We start from the raw sequence: 17,554 nt of genomic DNA on the forward strand, positions 1-17,554 counted from the left end.
AGTCAAAGCTCAGGAAAAGCCCCTCGAGGGTTTTTGTACAGCAGAGGTGGGCTGTGGGGTGGGATTGTGCCTGCCATAGTGGAGGGGCCCTGCAGACCCAGATAAACCTTCAAGTGGCCAGAAGCGGGGGATGGCTCTGCTGGGTGCTGGGGCTGCCATGAGCCATGGGAGCCAGCAGTGTGCCCAGCTCCCTCAGGGCCCGTCCCCTAGGCCCTTCCTTCCACTGGGCCAAGCACCGTCCCTGCCCCTCCCTAGGGGCATGGATCTGACTTGAGAGGTCGTGAGAGGTTACAGGCGCAGCAGGCGCTGGGCCGTCGGGGAGGCCTCAGAGGCGTAGGACGGCTGCGCACTGCCAGGTCGTGTTCAGCCCTGGTCTGGCCTCAGCCTCTAGAGGAGGCTGGCTGCGCTCCAGCAGGCCCAACCCAGAACGTGGGCGAGCTCCCTTCAGCATCCTTGGGCGGAAAGAGGGATGGGGGCTCTGCTGCAGAGGCAGAATCCGCGCCGCTCCCTCCTTCCTTCCCCCCACCAGCCTGCGACAACCCCGACCAGGGGCGGGGGCTTCCGCACAAGCCTGGCGTCCACTTCCTGGATAAAGACTCCCTGGCCCACTCCGGACCATGGCTGGGGCGGCCTCCTAGGCGCTCACTCCGCTGGCACCCCACCGGAAAACACGTCTGCGGCCTGCCCCCTCCCCCAAAGCACGACCACTCCGCCCGGGCCCCTCGAGGATCCACTCAGGTTCACGATGGGCCCGTCCTCTTGGTGGTCTGACCACCGGCTGGTGGAGTGGGTTCTGAGGCCGCCAGGCGACCAGGGCGCAGGCGGGGGCGGACAGCTCATTGGGAGGGGCGCCGGGGCACAGTGGGGGGCTCGCCCCACCCCCAGGTGCCCCTTCCCCGCTCTCGCTCCGCAGGCGCCGCATCAGGCCCGGGCATCGGTCCAGAACTGGCGGTGGGCGCTGGGAAGAGGATCCACCTCCACGTGGTCCGCCCCGCCCCGGGGGCGAGACCGTTCTCGGCGTTCACTGCCCCCCTCTCCCGGCTTCCGTCCCCTTCTGCGCAGGCGCTGCTCCGCCCCGGTCCCAGCGGTGCTTCCGTGGTCGGCGGCTGCTGGGCTCCGCGCCGGGGTCCAAGCCCCACGAAGCCCCGGCCCGAGCCGTCGGATGCCCGCGCGCAGCGGGGCCCAGGTGAGCCCGCGCCTCGGCCGCCCCGCGGAACAGACGCGCCCACCCCCAGGCGCAGCAGCGAGCGCGGCCGCGGGAGCGGGGGTGCCGGGGACGGGCGTACCGAGGGTTCGGGGCAGAGCCAGAGCGTAGGCCAAGGGCCAAGCTCGGGCCGAGAACAGTGGCCGCAGCGCCCGCGGGCCGAGCTGCGGAGACGGTCACGTCACCGTCCGTTCCAGGCCGACTGGCAGTCTCCGTTCGACATTAACGTCAGCACTCCCGTTAAAAATAATGCATCTCTCCCATGCCAGGAGGACTTAGGTGCTGCTAAAGACCAGCCCTCCGGGTGCTGCCAGGCCGGCGCTCACCCGCCCCCTTCATCTTCCTTCCTCCTTTGCCCCAGGAGAGCTGAGGATGTGTGGTTAGGTTTCCCCTACCCATGGGGATGCCAGAGGTGGGAGGCTGGCGGCCTGCTGGGTCTCAGCAGACCCTTCTAGTCCCTCAGGAGACCTTGCCTTTGCCCCACTTGCTCGTTATCCAACCTCGGCCGTGAGGCAGAGGACAGTTAGGGACCCTGAGCACGTGGTGGTCACCCCGGTGCTCACCCCTCCCTGTGTGTCAGGCCTTGGCCCTGCCAAGATCCTGTCTGTGTTTTGAATTCTGGTAAGGGTTGGATGAAAGGGCAGGGTTCCAGAAACCAGCTCAGACGTTTGCTTGGGACCTGCATGATGAGTGGGAATCAGAGGGCACCAGCCCTGCTGTTCCAGGCTCAGGCCCCCATCTGCTCCCCAGGTCATGCAGCCTGGGCCCCCATGCTGTGCAGTTTGCACATATGTGGGGCAGAGCAGCCACCCTGCCACCAGCAGCCATCCATCGTCAGATGTGATCATTTCCTGAGGCCTCGAGTGTGTCAGGGTGTTTGTGCCTCATAACAACCCACAGGATGGTCACCCCCGCTTTGCAGATGAAGAAGCCGAAGCAGGTGGTCAAATCCAGTCCTTACACTTCCTGAGCCTGACTTTACCACACAGTTGTCTCCTATTCGAATGCTTATTTATTTTTTTCCCCATTATAGTTTTCCCGAAGGATGGGGCAAAAGAAGCAGCAACCAGCCAGAGCAGGGCAGCCACACAGCTCATCCGACGCAGCCCAGGCACCTGCAGAGCAGCCACACAGCTCGTCCGAGGCAGCCCAGGCACCTTGCCCCAGGGAGCCCTGCTTGGGACCGCCCACCACTCCGGGCCCATGCCGCAGCATCTATTTCTCAAGCCCAAAGGGCCACCTTACCCGACTGGGGTTGGAGTTTTTCGACCAGCCGGCAGTCCCCCTGGCCCGGGCATTTCTGGGACAGGTAATGTGAACATAGCACCGAGGTCCCTCCTGAAGTGCCTGTCACTGCAGTTGTCCCTGAACCCCGTCCGCCGCCTGCTGGACTTGGCCCTAGGTTAGTCCTTCTTGTCCTCATGCAGTTAGCTGCTTTGCTCACACTGGTCCCTGGTTAGCTTCATCTCAGTTGCCTGAGATCATCTGGGAAGAATGTGGAGATTGTCAGTGCTGCTTGCCCAGGGTGGAGCAGGGGTGCCACTGTCTACCTCTGGCTCTGGGCATCTAGGGCAGGAGCACTTGCACCGTTAGCCTTCCTCACCGGCAATCCACCTCAGTTTTTCCACACGTGGGAACTGTGGCTGTGGCCAGTGTCGGGCTGCCCCTTCCTGCTCTAGTGGCTCACAGTGCAGTGCTGGCTTCCCAGGGCCCCCACAGCTCAGTGTAGGTCAAGGACCTGGGCTCTGCCAATCAGACTTGGAGTAAGAAGCAGGGATTGCCCAGGTCCCATCCTGGTGGGGCCTGCGGTGCAGCCTGTCTCCACGAGCAAATGCTCACACAGCCGTGGCATCTTGGCTGGATCTATTGGGAGCGAGGTGGTGGTGGTCCTCGATGCCAAAGCCCCAGGCCTGCCTTTCTGGTTCTCCAGAGGCTCCAAGGCCTTCCCTTTGTCCTTCAATGAGCCTACTTTTAGGTTATAATCACCAAGAAGATCCAGAAAAGAAATACCAGTGCCAGGAGTCGGGTGCTAAAGGAGCAGACCCTAGAATGTGGGCTTGACCTCGTGGAGAACAAACAACATTCTGTCCCCATGCAGATTCTTCTAAAAGCACCTTAAATAATGGGCATTTGTGGCCAGGTGTGGTGGCTCATGCTGGTAATCCCAGCACTTTGGGAGGCCGAGGCGGGCGGATCACGAGGTCAGGAGTTTGAGACCAGCCTGGCCAACATGGTGAAACCCCGTCTCTACTAAAAATACAAAAATTAGCTGGGTGTGATGGCGGGTGCCTGTAATCTCAGCTACTCGGGAGGCTGAGGCAGGAGAGTCACTTGAACCCAGGAGGCAGAGGTTGCAGTGAGCTGAGATCACGCCATTGCATTCCAGCCTGGACAACAGGGCGAGACTCCGTCTCAAAAATAAAAAACCAAAATATAATGGGCATTTGTGATACAACAAAACGGCACGTTTGGCAGGTGCATCGTAGGAGCAGGGCAAGGGCCCAGCATGGCATCAGGGACCACAACACGTTTGTCTCTATTCAGCATCCTTGGCAGGCCACAGTCATGCCCACTTGAGCCCATTGGTGGACAAGATGATGTCCAGCAGAGAAGAGGGTGTGTCACCCTGTGTCCCTTGGATCAGGGACAGCCCTCTCCATAACCTCCCAGTGGATGCCCTTGCAGACCCCTCAGCCAGGCTTGGGTCATGCACTCATCCCTAAAAGGGTCACTGCAGTGAGTTGCCATGAAATCCCAGGCCACTCTCTGGGCTGAGGAGGGTATGGTCTCCCCCAGGAGGCTCCGCCAGCGAGGAAGAGGGTGTGTGTTGGCCATCGGGGCGGGGAGGGGTGAGAGGCCCCAGTATCTGCCATTGGTGGAAATGGTGTCAGTGAAATCCTGATTAGAAATTTGGGATGGAAAAGGAAACAATGAGAAAAGGGCTGTGGGAACCTCCTCTCCAGAATGGTAGGTAGTTGGGCCCCCCCAGTGTGCCCCCATGGAGGCACACGAGTGTGCAGAGTGAAGCCCCTGGAGGGACATTTCCCTCTAAGCTCCAGGGAAGATGGAACAGGGCCACCCTTTCTCCCCTGGACATGGTCTGGCCAAGCCTGGCCTGTTCACTTCTGTCCTCAGGGCTCTGGATGCCTAAGGATTTCTGGGCTTCCAGCACAGGCACTGACCGCTTCTTCCCACCACCCTACCTCCAGGAAGTCCTCCTGAATGCTCCCCCAGCGAGCATCTAAGCTCCAGTGCCCCTCCTCCCCAGCCCGTGATACTGACCATGGCCTCTGGCACCACAGGGCTTCCTGGGCGGAGGTGAAGGGAGCCTGGCTGTCCAGCTGACCTGCCTGGGCTAAAAACGAGAGAGGTGCTGGGGATGTGGTTGGGCCCCAGTGCTCTGCTGTTAACTGGGGCTCCAAGCAGTGAGACACAACTGTTCGCCGTTACCAGGACCATGGTCCAGGCTGGGGCACCGTGGGGCAGCTCGGCCTACTGCTCAGAAAGCCGGGGGGTGGGAGCTGAGTATGAGGGTCCCTTGTGGCCACCTCAGCAGCTCAGGTTTAGGGGACTTCACGGGCTCTGGGATTTCCCAGGTAGCTGGTGTGGGGACATCCTTGGGGTCCTGTGCCTTCCATGATGCCTGGCCTCATGCTAAATGCTGATGGTTTTCTCAAGGGTACTTGGGAAAGGAGGAAGCTGGGGAATGGAGGGTCCTGCTGAGAGGACTTGGAGGTCGACCTGCAAGGTGAATCCATGACTGCCGGTTCCCAGCCCAGCCCTGGCTGTGGCCTGAGGTGTCTTCGGCCTGTGGTCTAGTTGTCTAGCAGGGCTGGAGGAGACAACTGGTGCCTTCAATATCCACATTCAGCCTCAGCAGGAGCAAAAGAAAAGGCAGGATGGAGACGGGGCAAGGTCCCTGGCTAGACCTGGGCGGCTGACACACCCTGAGCTGGGGAGATGAGGTCCAGGCTGGGCACTATTAGGGTGAGTGGACCCCCATCCCTTCCTGCCCTGAGCAGAAACTGACTGCCCACAGGTCCTAGTCCGGCGACTTCCTAATGGCACAGAACTCCGAGGCCGCATCGTGGAGACTGAGGCATACCTGGGGCCAGAGGATGAAGCTGCCCACTCAAGGGGTGGCCGGCAGACCCCCCGCAACCGAGGCATGTTCATGAAGCCGGGGACCCTGTACGTGTACATCATTTATGGAATGTACTTCTGCATGAACATCTCCAGCCAGGGTGAGCAGTGCTGGGGCACGGGGGGGTTGGTGGTTGAGGGGGTTGGAGGGCTGGCAGAGCCCTGTCAGCTGGCAGCCAGGGGACCACTAGGAGGACTGAGGTGGGGCAGACATTTGAGCAAGGAAGTGCCATTTCCAGGGCCAGGTTAGGGTTTCAGGAGCTCTGGCTGCATTGACGGGGCAAGGTTGGTTAGAGGGGTAGAAAGGGTTGGTTGGGGCCGGGCGTGATGGCTCACACCTGTAATCCCAGCACTTTGGGAGGCCGAGGCAGGCAGATCACCTGAGGTCAGGAGTTCAACACCAGCCTGGCCAAGATGGTGAAACTCTGTCTCTACCAAAAATACAAAAATTAGCTGGGCATGGTGGTGGGCACCTGTAATCCCAGCTACTAGGGAGGCTGAGGCAGGAGAATCGCTTGAACCCGGGAGGCTGAGGTTGCAGTGAGCCAAGATCGCGCCATTGCACTCCAGCCTGGGTGACAGAGCAAGACTCCATCTCAAAAAAAAAAGAAAGAAAAAGAAAGGGTTGGTTGGAGTGGAGGCAGAAAGGAGGCTGAGGACACAAGTGTCACCTGCCCTTGATGGAGGCAGCACATGAGGATGAAAAGCTGATTTGAGAAGATGATCACAGTGCTAAGAGCAGAGTGGTCAGGTTGCCAAGGATGGAGCAGTGGGCACAGCAGGGGGAGTTAGGGTCGGCAGAGGAGTAGGTGAGGAAAGGGAGGTTTGGCAGGAAGAGATCAAAGGGCTCGTGTTTTTGTCAGGATGTGGGACTTGGATGTGTTCTGTGTGAAGGAGCCAGGGCAGGGGGGTGTGGTGATGAGGGCGGCCAGGCCCTGACTCATTTGCAGGCGGCTCTGTGGGGGCTCAGTGAGACAATGAGGGGCATGTGCCCTGCACCCACAGGGATGTAGAGGGTCCTGCTCCTCCCTACTGAGGTGGGTCAGGGTGGGCAGCGGCACCCCACCTGGTGAGCTGGAAGCAGCGTGGGAATCACACAATGGACGGGAACTTAAAGGCTCTGCTTGGCCTTGATTTTATCTTGAAATACTTTGACAACTGGCTGGTCGAGGGTATCTGCTCACAGGAACACCGCATTTGCTGGCTTTGCCGGAGGGCATGGCTTTGTCCACTAGTGCTCGCCCCTGGCTGCTGATGCAGAGCCTCATGTGGCTGCAGCCCAAGATTAGGGACTGGCTTGGCCACCTCCGGGCTAAGCTTCTGACTCCCAGGTGGCTGGGAGGGCCAGGGGTGCACAGGTGCGTCAGAGCAGGTGTCTCTAGGGAGCTGCCTTGCTGGAGGGCCAGGGCCCTTCTGGCCAGGGTCCAGGTCATCGTTGTCCCCAGCCAGGAATCCAAGGGGCCTTTCCAAAGCTGCAGGGCAGAGGGAATTCGGGTATCTGTGCTTGAGTGAGCCCCTGGGCCCAGGAGCCTCCACTTGCTATCTCTGCTTCTCAAGTGGCCTGGCCTGGTGAGGGAGGGGGCCAGGCTGGAGGAGGGATCCCAAGGGAGGTGAGGGGGCTTTGTCAGCCTCTTCCTGCCCTGCCTGTGCAGGGCGTTGCAGTCAGTCCTTCCACTGAGTCATTGCATGGGCTCTCCCAACATCCGGTGCACACTGGCAGCTGCTCTAAGCCAACCCCTAGCCCCCACCACTTGACCAACACAAATGCTGAGTGAGTGAGGCAGAAGGGGAGCGCTGGGGCCTGGCTAGGCCAAGGCTTCCTGCTTCCTGGCTGAATGATCGCACCCAAGGACTGGCTCTCTGGAGCTTCCTTTGCTGGCCTTATAGCTGCTGCCAGTCACAAGACCAGGGGAAGCCAGGTAGGAAGGAACTGATATCCAGCATTTGTCATGTGTTTTTAACAGTCTGGCTTTGTCGGGGCAGCCACAGTGGTGGAGGCCCTGCCTGGTGGTGGGAGCCAGAGGTGCCCACAGGAGGCACACCTCATGGTGCAGGCTTGGAGGATGGCAAGGTAGGCAGAGGGGTCTGGACACAGTGAGGTGCAGCCCCCTCCCACCAGGTCAGACCCAGCAGACGGTGCAGGTGCACAGAGCAGGTCCCTGGCCCAGGCAGGAAGGCAGCTGCACCCTCCCTGCAGCACGGGATGTCTGGATGTGCACTAGGGCAGATAGGACAGGAGCCTAGGGAGGCTCCACTTCCAAACTGTCCGTCCCACAGGGGACGGGGCTTGCGTCTTGCTGCGAGCACTGGAACCCCTGGAAGGTCTGGAGACCATGCGTCAGCTTCGCAGCACCCTCCGGAAAGGCACCGCCAGCCGTGTCCTCAAGGACCGTGAGCTCTGCAGTGGCCCCTCCAAGCTGTGCCAGGCCCTGGCCATCAACAAGAGCTTTGACCAGAGGGACCTGGCACAGGATGAAGCTGTATGGCTGGAGCGTGGTCCCCTGGAGCCCAGTGAGCCGGCTGTAGTGGCAGCAGCCCGGGTGGGCGTCGGCCATGCAGGGGAGTGGGCCCGGAAACCCCTCCGCTTCTATGTCCGGGGCAGCCCCTGGGTCAGTGTGGTCGACAGAGTGGCTGAGCAGGACACACAGGCCTGAGCAAAGGGCCTGCCCAGACAAGATTTTTTAATTGTTTAAAAACCAAATAAATGTTTTATTTCTAGAAAACTGCCTTAGCCAGAGCTCCTCTAGGTGATCAACACATGTCTGGAGCTAGCTCTTCCTCCAGGACACGAGAGCTGGGGGCCCTGAGTACGTAGCGCCAGGCCCGGTGTGGATGCTGGGGAGAATTATCATTGTGGGAGCCGAAAGCCCCCAAGGGTGGGGTCCTGCACAGTGGGCCATGCCTCCACCAGCAAGATGTGCACAGGTGACAGGGCTGCTCCAGCCTAGCAGGGCCAGCCCAGGCCCTCGTGCCCCAGATGGTCAGGGCCAGGTCACAGCTTGGCTATGAGCCTGTTTGTGGCTTCTGTGGACTGTGGTGAGGGCTGGGCCAGGAAAGACTCATGGCAGCCTGGGAGGAAGAAGCGCATGGCAGACAGAGGTGCTGGGGAGGGGGCCGCAGGGCACTTCACAGATGGAAGGCTGTCAGAGAGACAGGGACAGGCCACACAAGTGTTTCTGCACATTCTTCAAGGTGGCCACAGATGGGGGGGTCCAAGGAGCAGGTGTAGGGACAGAAGGAGGGTCTGAGAAACGCATAGCCCACATGGGCCTAGAAGGATGCGGCCCTCACCCAGAGACAGGAGTCCTGGCAGGCCCCCTCCAGCGTGGAGATGCCTACGCATGCGGCAAGGACTGGAAGGAAGCGTAGGAACACAGAGGGCAGCAGCCCCACAGCGGAACCACCAGGGGCCAGGACAGCAGGGCTCTGCAGGCTTCACTGGGCCACGGCCAGCCCGCATCCACCCAATGCCAGGCCTCAGGGCCAAGAGGGCTCAGCCTCAGCACGGGGGGATCCCTGGGGTGGGGAGACGCGAGCGCCCACCTGCGCACCCCAGCAGCCTTCCGCCCTCCGCCTGGGCTCAGGGGAGCAGAGCCTGGAAGACGGCAATGACGGGGTCCTCGTGGGTGGTCACCACCAGCACGCTGCGGAACTTGTCAAACAGCATGAGCAGCTGGGAGCGCCGCGTGTTCTCGTTGTACATAATCTCCTCCAGGTGGTGGCGGCCGCGGAAGTAGTGAAGGAGCCTGGAAGGGATGGGGGCGTGAGCCCAACCTGACGCCAGCCCCCAAAGGCCTCTGCTGAATAGCTGCTGTTGGGAATCAGCTCTGAGCTGCCCACAGGCCTGAGCAGAGCTGGCAGTGAAGGCCAGGGAGGCAGCCACCACAGCCTCCCAACAAGGGTAGGCAGGCCTCCTGGACCCCATGCCCACCATGGTCCCACTGACCAGCAGGTAGGCAAAGAGGGTCCAGGACGGTAGATGGCTGTTCGAACCCAGAGCTGCCCCAGCCTGCGTCCTGATGTTGGGACCAGGGGTCTGCTGGTGGCTTCTTTTTCATGCTACGGTGAGTCCCACGTAGCTCTGGAGCCAAACGGTCACTGCTTTTTTTTTTCTTTTTTGAGAGACGGAGTCTCACTCAGTCACCCAAGCTGGAGTGCAGTGGCTCAATCTCGGCTCACTGCAACCTCCACCTCCCAGATTCAAGTGATTCTCCTGCGTCAGCTTCCCAAGTAAGCTGGGACTACAGGAGTGCGCTACCACACCTGGCTAATTTCTCTATTTTTTAGTAGAGACAGGGTTTCATTATATGTTGGCCAGGCTGGTCTCGAACTCCTGAACTCAGGTGATCCACCCACCTCGGCCTCCCTAAGTGCTGGGATTATAAGCGTGAGCCACTGTGCCCAGCCTGCTTTTTTTTTTTTTTTTTTTTTTTTTTCTTTTTTTTTTTTTTTTTTTTTTTTTTTTCTTGAGACGGAGTCTCGCTCTGCCGCCCAGGCTGGAGGCGCAGTGGCGCAGCCATTCTCCTCCTCCCGCCAAGCTCCGCCTCCCGCCTTCACGCCATTCTCCTGCCTCAGCCTCCCCAGTAGCTGGGACTACAGCCGCCCACCACCACACCCAGCTAATTTTTTGTATTTTTTAGTAGAGACAGGGTTTCACCATGTTAGCCAGGATGATCTCGATCTCCTGACCTCGTGATCCGCCCACCTCAGCCTCCCAAAGTGCTGGGATTACAGGCGTGAGCCACTGTGCCCGGCTTTTTTTTTTTTTTTTTTTAATGTCACCATCATTTGGAAGGTCACTGCTTTAGGGTGCTTTCTGCAACTCAGGCTGGCACAGAGGAGGCTAGGATGCAGGTGAGACCTGGACCAGCTGCTCAGAAGAGTTGCAAGTGGTTCTCTCAAGGGCCTGGAGTGTAGTTCTTAACCGGGAACTCAGTCCCTGACAACCTGACCACTCCCCGGAAACTGTGCCCCTACACTGTCCCTCAAGTCAGGGTGGGGCTGACAGAGACCACTGAGCCACATCACCTATAACATGGGGGATCCTGGATGCCCCCAGGGCTTAGAGTCCTGGGCAAACCCCTGCCAAGTCCCATGAGGGTGAGAACTTGGCACTGCCTCTCAAGGGACAAGAAACATCTAAGAAGTACTGGAGAGAGAAGAGTCCCAAAAATAGGCACGCCACGCCCATGGCTCAGAGTCTTGGTGACAAGCCACATCCCCATGCCTGGGCAGTGGCACCTGCCCCTACACACCTGAATGTAGAGACTCCATCTCGAACAGGGCCCCATCTGTTCTCAGGGGATTTGGTGGTTCTGTTGCATACGTCCCTATCCACTTTCTGCCCTTACCCTGCAACTGGCCCCAGTCCCAACGGGTCAACCTACACCCACCTGGCAAACATGCGGAGGTCCTCAGGGTTCTGGGCTGCGGGTACACTGAGGATGGCTGCGCGTTCATGCTCCGACAGGCTGGCCAGCAGGTTCTCCGTCATCCTCTGGTTCAGTGGCGAGTCCCCGCTGGGAAGTAGTTCTGCGCTGGAGTTGTCCATGCTGGGGCTGGTGAGGGTCATGTCATCGCTGCTGGCTGTGGGGGGCATGGGTCAGAGTGACCAAGTGGAATTCCAGGACACCCAGGGGAACAGCGAGGGCAGAGCCAGCAGCCAGCCTCCAATGACACCTCTAACTCCCACAAGGGTTAGGGTACATCTGCCTGCAAGCATCTGCTGCTGCCCTACCTCCTGGGTGTGACACGCCCCTCATATGGCTGACTTGGGAAACGGGTAGCCTCCCCTCTGGGGGCAACCTCAAGGGACCTGAACAGAGGTGCAGTGTGTGCCCCACAAACACCCCAAGGTGGGCCTGGGCATCCTGCCCCTCACCCAGGATGGAGGACAAAGCACCCTGGGCAGGTGGGGTCCTGACATGAAGCATGAAGCCTACAGCCAGACCTCAGCCAAGGGGGGACTTTCAAAGTCTTCCACCCCCTTCCTTCCCCAAGCCTGGGGACCGGGGACCTGGAACCTGGCAACAGGCTGCTGCCCTCAAGCCACACTGGCCATGACAGCTCTTCTGGGGCACAGAGGTGACAGCTGTCCTGGTAGTGGTGTGAGATCCTGCTCTTCTCCCAGGCTGGGGCAGAGATTCCAGCACAGATTTGGTGGGCTGAGAGCTGCTCCTAATTCTAGCAAGCCTGCTGAAGAGCCCGGAGACAGAGCTGCCACCTCAGAGTCATGGTGGTGCTAGGAGACAGGAGAGGTGTCTCCACAGGGGACACGAGGCACGTGCATGTGCGTGTGCAGCCGTGTGGAGGCCCCTCATCACTCACAGCACTGCCCATGTTGAGCCTCCTGGATGCCACCCCCAAGCGTCTCCCCTGACTACCACAGCAGTGCACTGGGGGCCCTACTTGGGGAGCCAAAGCTGAGGGCGTTGGGCGTGCTGAGGCTGCGACCGCCAACCCGGGCAGTGAAGGGGACGTCGTCCTCTCGCGGGCGGGGCTCCTCCTCGCTGGGTGAGGCCATCAGGCAGACATAGGTGTGCAGCTGGATGAGAAGCCGGCGCTGCAGCATCCACACCACCATCTGGATGAGCTGGGTCTGTGGGTGGCAGCAGGTGAGGCTGGTCCCCCTCCCCACTCCAACTTCTTCCTGGGGGATCAGGGAGCCATGGCCCTAGACATGGCCACAGCAGGCTCCCTGTGCTGACTCACAGGCAGAAAGGCCCTCTTCTCAGAAAGGGAGCCCCCAGCTGCCAGCCACCTCTGCAAGGCCCGCTCACCCTCCCGGGAAGGGAGAGGGGCCGGGGAACATCTGGATCACACCTGCACAGGCTCCCACCACACACCTGGGCCACCCAGCGCCTGGCTGAGGAGCAGGACCTGAGATGTGGAGGCCCCTATGACTGCTTCTCTGAGCAAACCCCCCACACTGTGCTGCTGCAGCTGCTCCTCTGCCTCCTCTCTTCTTTGGCCCACTGGCCCTGGAGTTGGACCCAGCCAGCCAGTCCACCTCCAGACAAGCCCAGACACTGTTTAAAAAGAGGCTGTGGGCAGGTACCCTGAGAGCAGAAAGTCCTCTCCTTGGATCTACCCGAAAGTCCACCCTGAGCACAAGAGTGGATCCACAAGAAAGCTGAGGCCAGTGACCCTGGGCTTGGGGGTGGAGCACCCCCCCGCCCCCACCGTGAGAAGGCACGTCCTGGCCAGGCCCTCCAATGTCTCTGGGTTAGCAGGTGGGGCTGGCAGTGAGAAGCAGTGAGGAGTCTTGTGCCAGGTAGAGTCCAGTCCCCATGAGAAAGCACTGCCCAGACTTAGGTGTTGAGCAGCGAGGAGCGTGAGGCACATCAGTGTCCTCAGATACACATCTGTCTACTAATCTCTGGGAGGGTCAACAAGGAGCTGCTGGCCAGGGTCACCTCCTGGGAGGGGGCTGGGGAACTGGGGATGGGAGTGGGGGATATATCGCAGGCAAGTAAGAAGACCTGGTCAAAAGGACTGCAAGATAACCAGACTTCACGTGAATTTAAGAAATAAAACAGACGCGGGTGGATCACTTGAGCTCAGGAGTTTGAGACCAGCCTTGCCAACACAGTGAAACCTCATCTCTACTAAAAATACAAAAATTAGCCGGGCGTGGTGGCGCGTGCCTGTAATCCCAGCTACTTGGGAGGCTGAGGCAGGAGAATCACTTGAACCTGGGAGGCGGAGGTTGCAGTGAGCCAAGATCATGCCACTGTACTTCAGCCTGGACAACAAAGCAAGTTTCTATATCAAAACAATAAAAAAAAGCTGGGCATAGTGGCTCACGCCTGTAATCCCAGCACTTTGAGAGGATGAGGTGGGTGGATCACCTGAGGTCAGGAGTTAGAGACTACCCTGGTCAACACGGTGAAACCCCGTCTCTACTAAAAATACAAAAAATTAGCCAGGCGTGGTGGCGGGCACCTGTAATCCCAGCTACTTGGGAGGGTGAGGCAGGAGATTGCTTGAACCTGGGGGTTGCAGTGAGCCGAGATCATGCCATTGCACTCCAGCCTGGAGTGCAATCAAAATTAAATAAAATCAGTAAACCAAAAATAAAACAGAGGGGCTTCCCAGCACTAGAGCCTAGGCAGAACCTGGCTCCACCTAGGCCCCTTGACAAGGCCTGGAGTAACCACTCAGTCATGGCCTGGAAAAGCCACCCTGTTATCTAGACCACAGGAGGCCTCTGGGAAGGGAGCACCAGCAGCTCCTCCCTCAGCACTGCCCCAAGAAGAGGGGTGCAGAGAGTGCCTTTTATTCAGCTGGTACAACCTGGCTCAGCTCCCAGAAACCAAGGGCTCTATGAAAGACCGCACTGAGAGCTCTGTCAGGTTTAGCATCTAAAGGAGCTGAAAAATCAGAATCAGAATCATTCACAATTTGAGAACGGAAAGGGTTTGACTTTAAGACCTGGTTTTGCCTAATAGATCTGGCACTTACTCAAATACTTTTGGAGACAAAGACTTGAGAACACCCAGCTCGTCTGTCTCCAACACTGTGTCCTGTCTGGCCCTGCTCTGAGTCTCTGCCCAGAACTCACTGGAGGGGAGGATGGCAAAGCCACGTCAGCACAAGGCTATGACACCTGCAGCCCACAGGGGAAGCCACTGGCCCTGCCACAGATGCAGGTGCACCAGTTCATCCCACAGACCTGCAGGAGGCCTGCTATCCCCCAGCCACTCCTAGCTCCCAACCTGCCTGCCCGCTGCCCTGACCCAGGCCCACTAGGGTCCTCTCTAGGCTCTCTTGAATGAGGAGATTCTGGGGACCAGTGACCCCAGAACTCATACCCACAGACCCTGTGGCCACCTGAACCATGGCAGGGAGTGAAGACAGAAGCAGAACTCTCAGAGGGTCAGGCCTGGCCCAGTGAGAATAAAACTGCCTTTGCACCCTCATCTGTAGGCAGTCCCCAGTCCCAGAGGGGTACAAGGCAGGTCTGTAGGCCCAGAAAAGGTAAGCACTCTCCTGCTTAACTCGGTTCTGACCCTAAAAACTGCCTGCCACAGCCAGGGTGGGCTCTATGGGGAGGGAACAACTGCCCAAGTGTTGGGTCACTGGCCAAGCATCTGCAGGTGGCCCGGCAGCTGACTTTTGGGCCCTGCTGGGCACAGCACTTGCACGGCAAGCCCCCAAAACCAAGGAGAAGCAGGTGGCAGTGCTGAGGGCTCTCAGATCAGAACCAGCAGCCAGGCAGGTAGTGCCTATCCACTACGCACCTGCCACTCCAAGCTCCTTGAGCTTCTGTGACTCACCTCCTGCACAGCGGGGGCCAGGGGATTCCTAAATTCTGACAAGGAGACCGGCAAGGAGAACTTGGCAAGGACGGACGGCAGGTCATGAGATGGGAACTGGTGGGAGAACTGCTCGGCCAGCGGGGAGTACCTGGAGGCAGGTGAGCATGCCAGTGAGTGCAGCAGACCCCCCACCATGTTCTCAACACTGGCCTCAGTGGGCAGCAGAGAAGCAAAGTATGGTAGGTAGGACAGTGCAATGAGGGCAGAACGGTATGAGGCCAGGCAGGCCTCCAGGTGGACAGAGCCTGGGCACTTCCCCTTGAGCAGCAGCAGGAGCCATGGGCACAGTTCACCCTGCATCTCACCTCTGATCCCTCAAGGTGGATTAGGAGAGCCAGCCTGGAGGAGGGGGCCAGGCATATGGGGGACACAGGAGAGCCACAGAGCACAGAGCCAGACCAGAATTGGGACCTGGGCATGCTAGTGGCCAGGACTTAGGCTGAAGTGAGAGCCTGGCCTTGGGGCTTCCACAGCCTTTGGTGCCTGGCCAACACAGAGAACAGCATCTGGAGGGCCCTGCCAGCCTCACCCCTTCCCACTCGGGGCTCCAGGCTGTGGCAGCCAGCAGCACTCACAGACATACGCTGGCATTGGGAGACAGCATGTAGACGTTGTTCTCACACAGCGGGTAGATGATGATGGCCTTGCCCCAGTACACCAGATGAGCTGCAAGCTGGAAAACCTGCAGGCAGAAGGGAAGCTGCAAGGACCATGCCTGAGGCTGGCCCACCGGGAGCTGTCAGCAGCTTTCAGCCTGGGTGGCCATGGCCTACCAGCCTGGAGAAGCTGGCCCCAGCCTCACGCAGAACACACCTGGTGGCTATGGCCCAAGACTTCCTCCCTAACGTGGAACAGCACCTTCCCAACCTCTCACTAGGATGTGGGGCACAGCCAGCACACAGCACTTTCTGTGAGCAATGTTTTGTTTTTTTTTTTGGGAAGACAGTCTTGCTCTGTCGCCCAGGCTGGAGTGCAGTGGCACAATCTCAGCTCACTGCAACCTCTTGCCTCCCAGGTTCAAGCGATTCTCCTGTCTTAGCCTCCTGAGTAGTTGGGATTACAGGCACATGCCACCACGCCCAGCTAATTTTTGTATTTTTAGTAGAGACAGGGTTTCACCATGCTGGCCAGGATGGTCTCGATCTGACCTCATGATCCACCCACCTTGGCCTCCCAAAGTGCAGGGATTACAGGCGTGAGCCACCGCATCCGGCCACAATGGCCTTTTTATCGCTGCTCCCTGTGCTGTTTGGTGCCACTGTTTTCCCATCCTATGCTGTCTTGACTCCCGCTGAAGAATGGTGGTCTCAGGCCACAAGCATGGGAATGTCTGGGGTGCTGGGAACACAGCGTTGGCCCAGCTGGGCAGGGGGCTTAGCTGGATGTCCTGGCAGGGGCACAGCCCTCTCATACCCCCTAAAACTCCAGCATGGCCTTGCCCCGATGATGGGTGTGGAGTCACTCAGCATGCCACCCCTACATACCCAAAGGCCCCAGGTCTGCCCCATGTGCCCCGACTCCCACAGAGACCCCCCTCCTAGCTTTGTTCTTGTGGACACTTGAACACCAGGAAACACAAACACACCCAAAACCCCTTCCAGAGGAAAGTTGGGGCCTGAGGTCTGAGAGCACAGCACCACAGCACTTCATGAAAAGGTGTGTGAAATCCTAAGCTCTTGCACTTCTGCCTCTACATCAGCCCAGGACACCACTCCACCCTCTTGGCGGGTAGGCCTCTGTGGAGGTGAGTCACCCCTGCCTGGACACAGTGCTGCCCTGCTGCTGAGGACACTTAGACCTCAGCTCAGAAAACAGGGCCTCCAGACTGAGTGCAGTGGCTCATGCCTATAGTCCCAGCATTTTGGGAGGGCAAGGCAGGAGGATCGCCTGAACCTCGGAGTTCGAGGCCAGCCTGGGCAATATAGTGAGACCCTCATCTCTACCAAAAACTTTTATTTAATTAGCCGGGCACTGCGGCACATGCCTGTAGTTACAGCTACTTGGACGCTGAGACAGGAGGATTGCTTGCACCTGAGAGGTGGGGGTTGCAGTGAGCTGAGATTGTGTGAGTAGTGCCTCCAATGGCACCGCCAACCCTGACATGGCAGGTTTCAGCTCCATCACCACCCTGTTCCCTCACCCCACGTGCCACTCGCATGTCTCTCTCAAAAAGACACACCCACTTTCCCCCAGCTCTGCTCAGCATAGTGGTCTCCACCTCCTGCCTCTCCCTGCAGCAGCCTCCAAGATGCTGTCCATTCTGGAAATCGAAAATCCAAAATCAGTACTTCAGGGCAAGCATAAGGTGCCAGCAGGACCAGGCTCCCTCTGGAAGATCCAGTAGAGAATTCGTCCTGCCTCGTCAACTGCCAGCGTCTCTTGGCTTGCAGCCACATCAGTCCACTCTGTCTCTGTGGTCACACCGCTGCCTCTTTTCGGTCAGATCTTCCTCTGCCTCCCTCTGATAAGGGCCTTAGTGATTCCATTTAGGGCTCAGCAGGATGATCTTCCCATCTCAAGATCTTTTACTTAGTAACATCTCCAAAGTCCCACATGAGTTCACATTCATAGATTTTGGGGATTAGGATGTGTATATCTGTGGGGGACATTATTCAGCCAATCACAACGAATGTACAACACGATCCTAATTTTCATAATACAAAATAAAATGTTTGTGTGTATATATATATACACACACATAATAAAATGTATATATACAGATAAAAAACCTGGAGGGATCTAGGTTACCTGTGGGATATGGAACTGTGGGAACTTTTTGTGTCTATAATTTGTGTAGTGTTTGAAGTCTTATATTCATTTTATCATGACACACCCAAAATTTACTTGTAGATTCTCTCTGGATTGATATAAACATGAAGAATTTTAT

At 58.5% G+C, this 17,554-nt stretch overlaps 2 protein-coding genes across 11 annotated transcripts in view; one reads left to right on the plus strand and one right to left on the minus strand.

The window, feature by feature from the left end:
* The first annotated feature begins 295 nt into the window (after positions 1-295).
* Positions 296-8,070, plus strand: MPG (N-methylpurine DNA glycosylase). Of its 3 annotated transcripts, none has more exons than XM_002825900.5 (5): positions 296-738; positions 1,063-1,186; positions 2,238-2,513; positions 5,244-5,448; positions 7,625-8,070. In XM_002825900.5, exons 1-5 carry the CDS (start codon positions 470-472, stop codon positions 7,999-8,001), a joined length of 1,251 nt encoding a protein of 416 aa, XP_002825946.4. In that variant the 5' UTR covers positions 296-469; the 3' UTR covers positions 8,002-8,070. The 3 variants fall into 3 exon arrangements, with proteins under 3 accessions (XP_002825946.4, XP_063573198.1, XP_024089064.1); XM_063717128.1 differs by lacking the exon at positions 296-738 and adding an exon at positions 1,955-2,144 and having other exon boundaries at positions 1,074-1,186; XM_024233296.3 differs by lacking the exons at positions 296-738; positions 1,063-1,186 and adding exons at positions 1,257-1,483; positions 1,955-2,144.
* Positions 2,254-17,554, minus strand: part of NPRL3 (NPR3 like, GATOR1 complex subunit) — a 60,648-nt gene continuing 45,347 nt past the window's right edge. For 4 of the 8 annotated variants that reach the window (XM_024233295.3, XM_054533246.2, XM_054533245.2 and 1 more), the window contains 5 exons: positions 15,243-15,349; positions 14,626-14,755; positions 11,756-11,945; positions 10,741-10,933; positions 6,454-9,093 (listed from right to left, as the gene is read on the minus strand). In XM_024233295.3, the coding sequence (XP_024089063.1) occupies positions 8,928-9,093; positions 10,741-10,933; positions 11,756-11,945; positions 14,626-14,755; positions 15,243-15,349 (786 nt within the window). In that variant the 3' untranslated portion in view covers positions 6,454-8,927. Of the gene's footprint in view, positions 4,560-6,453; positions 9,094-10,740; positions 10,934-11,755; positions 11,946-14,625; positions 14,756-15,242; positions 15,350-17,554 lie in introns of those variants that run through there. The other 4 variants (XM_054533241.1, XM_063717124.1, XR_010137699.1 and 1 more) reach the window with 3 other exon arrangements.

This window comes from Pongo abelii, chromosome 18 (assembly GCF_028885655.2).
Source record: "Pongo abelii isolate AG06213 chromosome 18, NHGRI_mPonAbe1-v2.0_pri, whole genome shotgun sequence".
Taxonomy (NCBI): Eukaryota; Metazoa; Chordata; class Mammalia; order Primates; family Hominidae; genus Pongo; species Pongo abelii.

What these genes read in the sequence shown, in the direction of transcription:
- MPG (XM_002825900.5), top strand. Translation starts at nt 470, where the DNA reads ATGGGGGCTCTGCTGCAGAGGCAGAATCCGCGCCGCTCCCTCCTTCCT. An exon ending in CCGCGCGCAGCGGGGCCCAG is followed by an intron (nt 1,187 to 2,237) that starts GTGAGCCCGCGC and finishes TCCCCATTATAG; the next exon opens with TTTTCCCGAAGGATGGGGCA. An exon ending in CCCGGGCATTTCTGGGACAG is followed by an intron (nt 2,514 to 5,243) that starts GTAATGTGAACA and finishes GACTGCCCACAG; the next exon opens with GTCCTAGTCCGGCGACTTCC.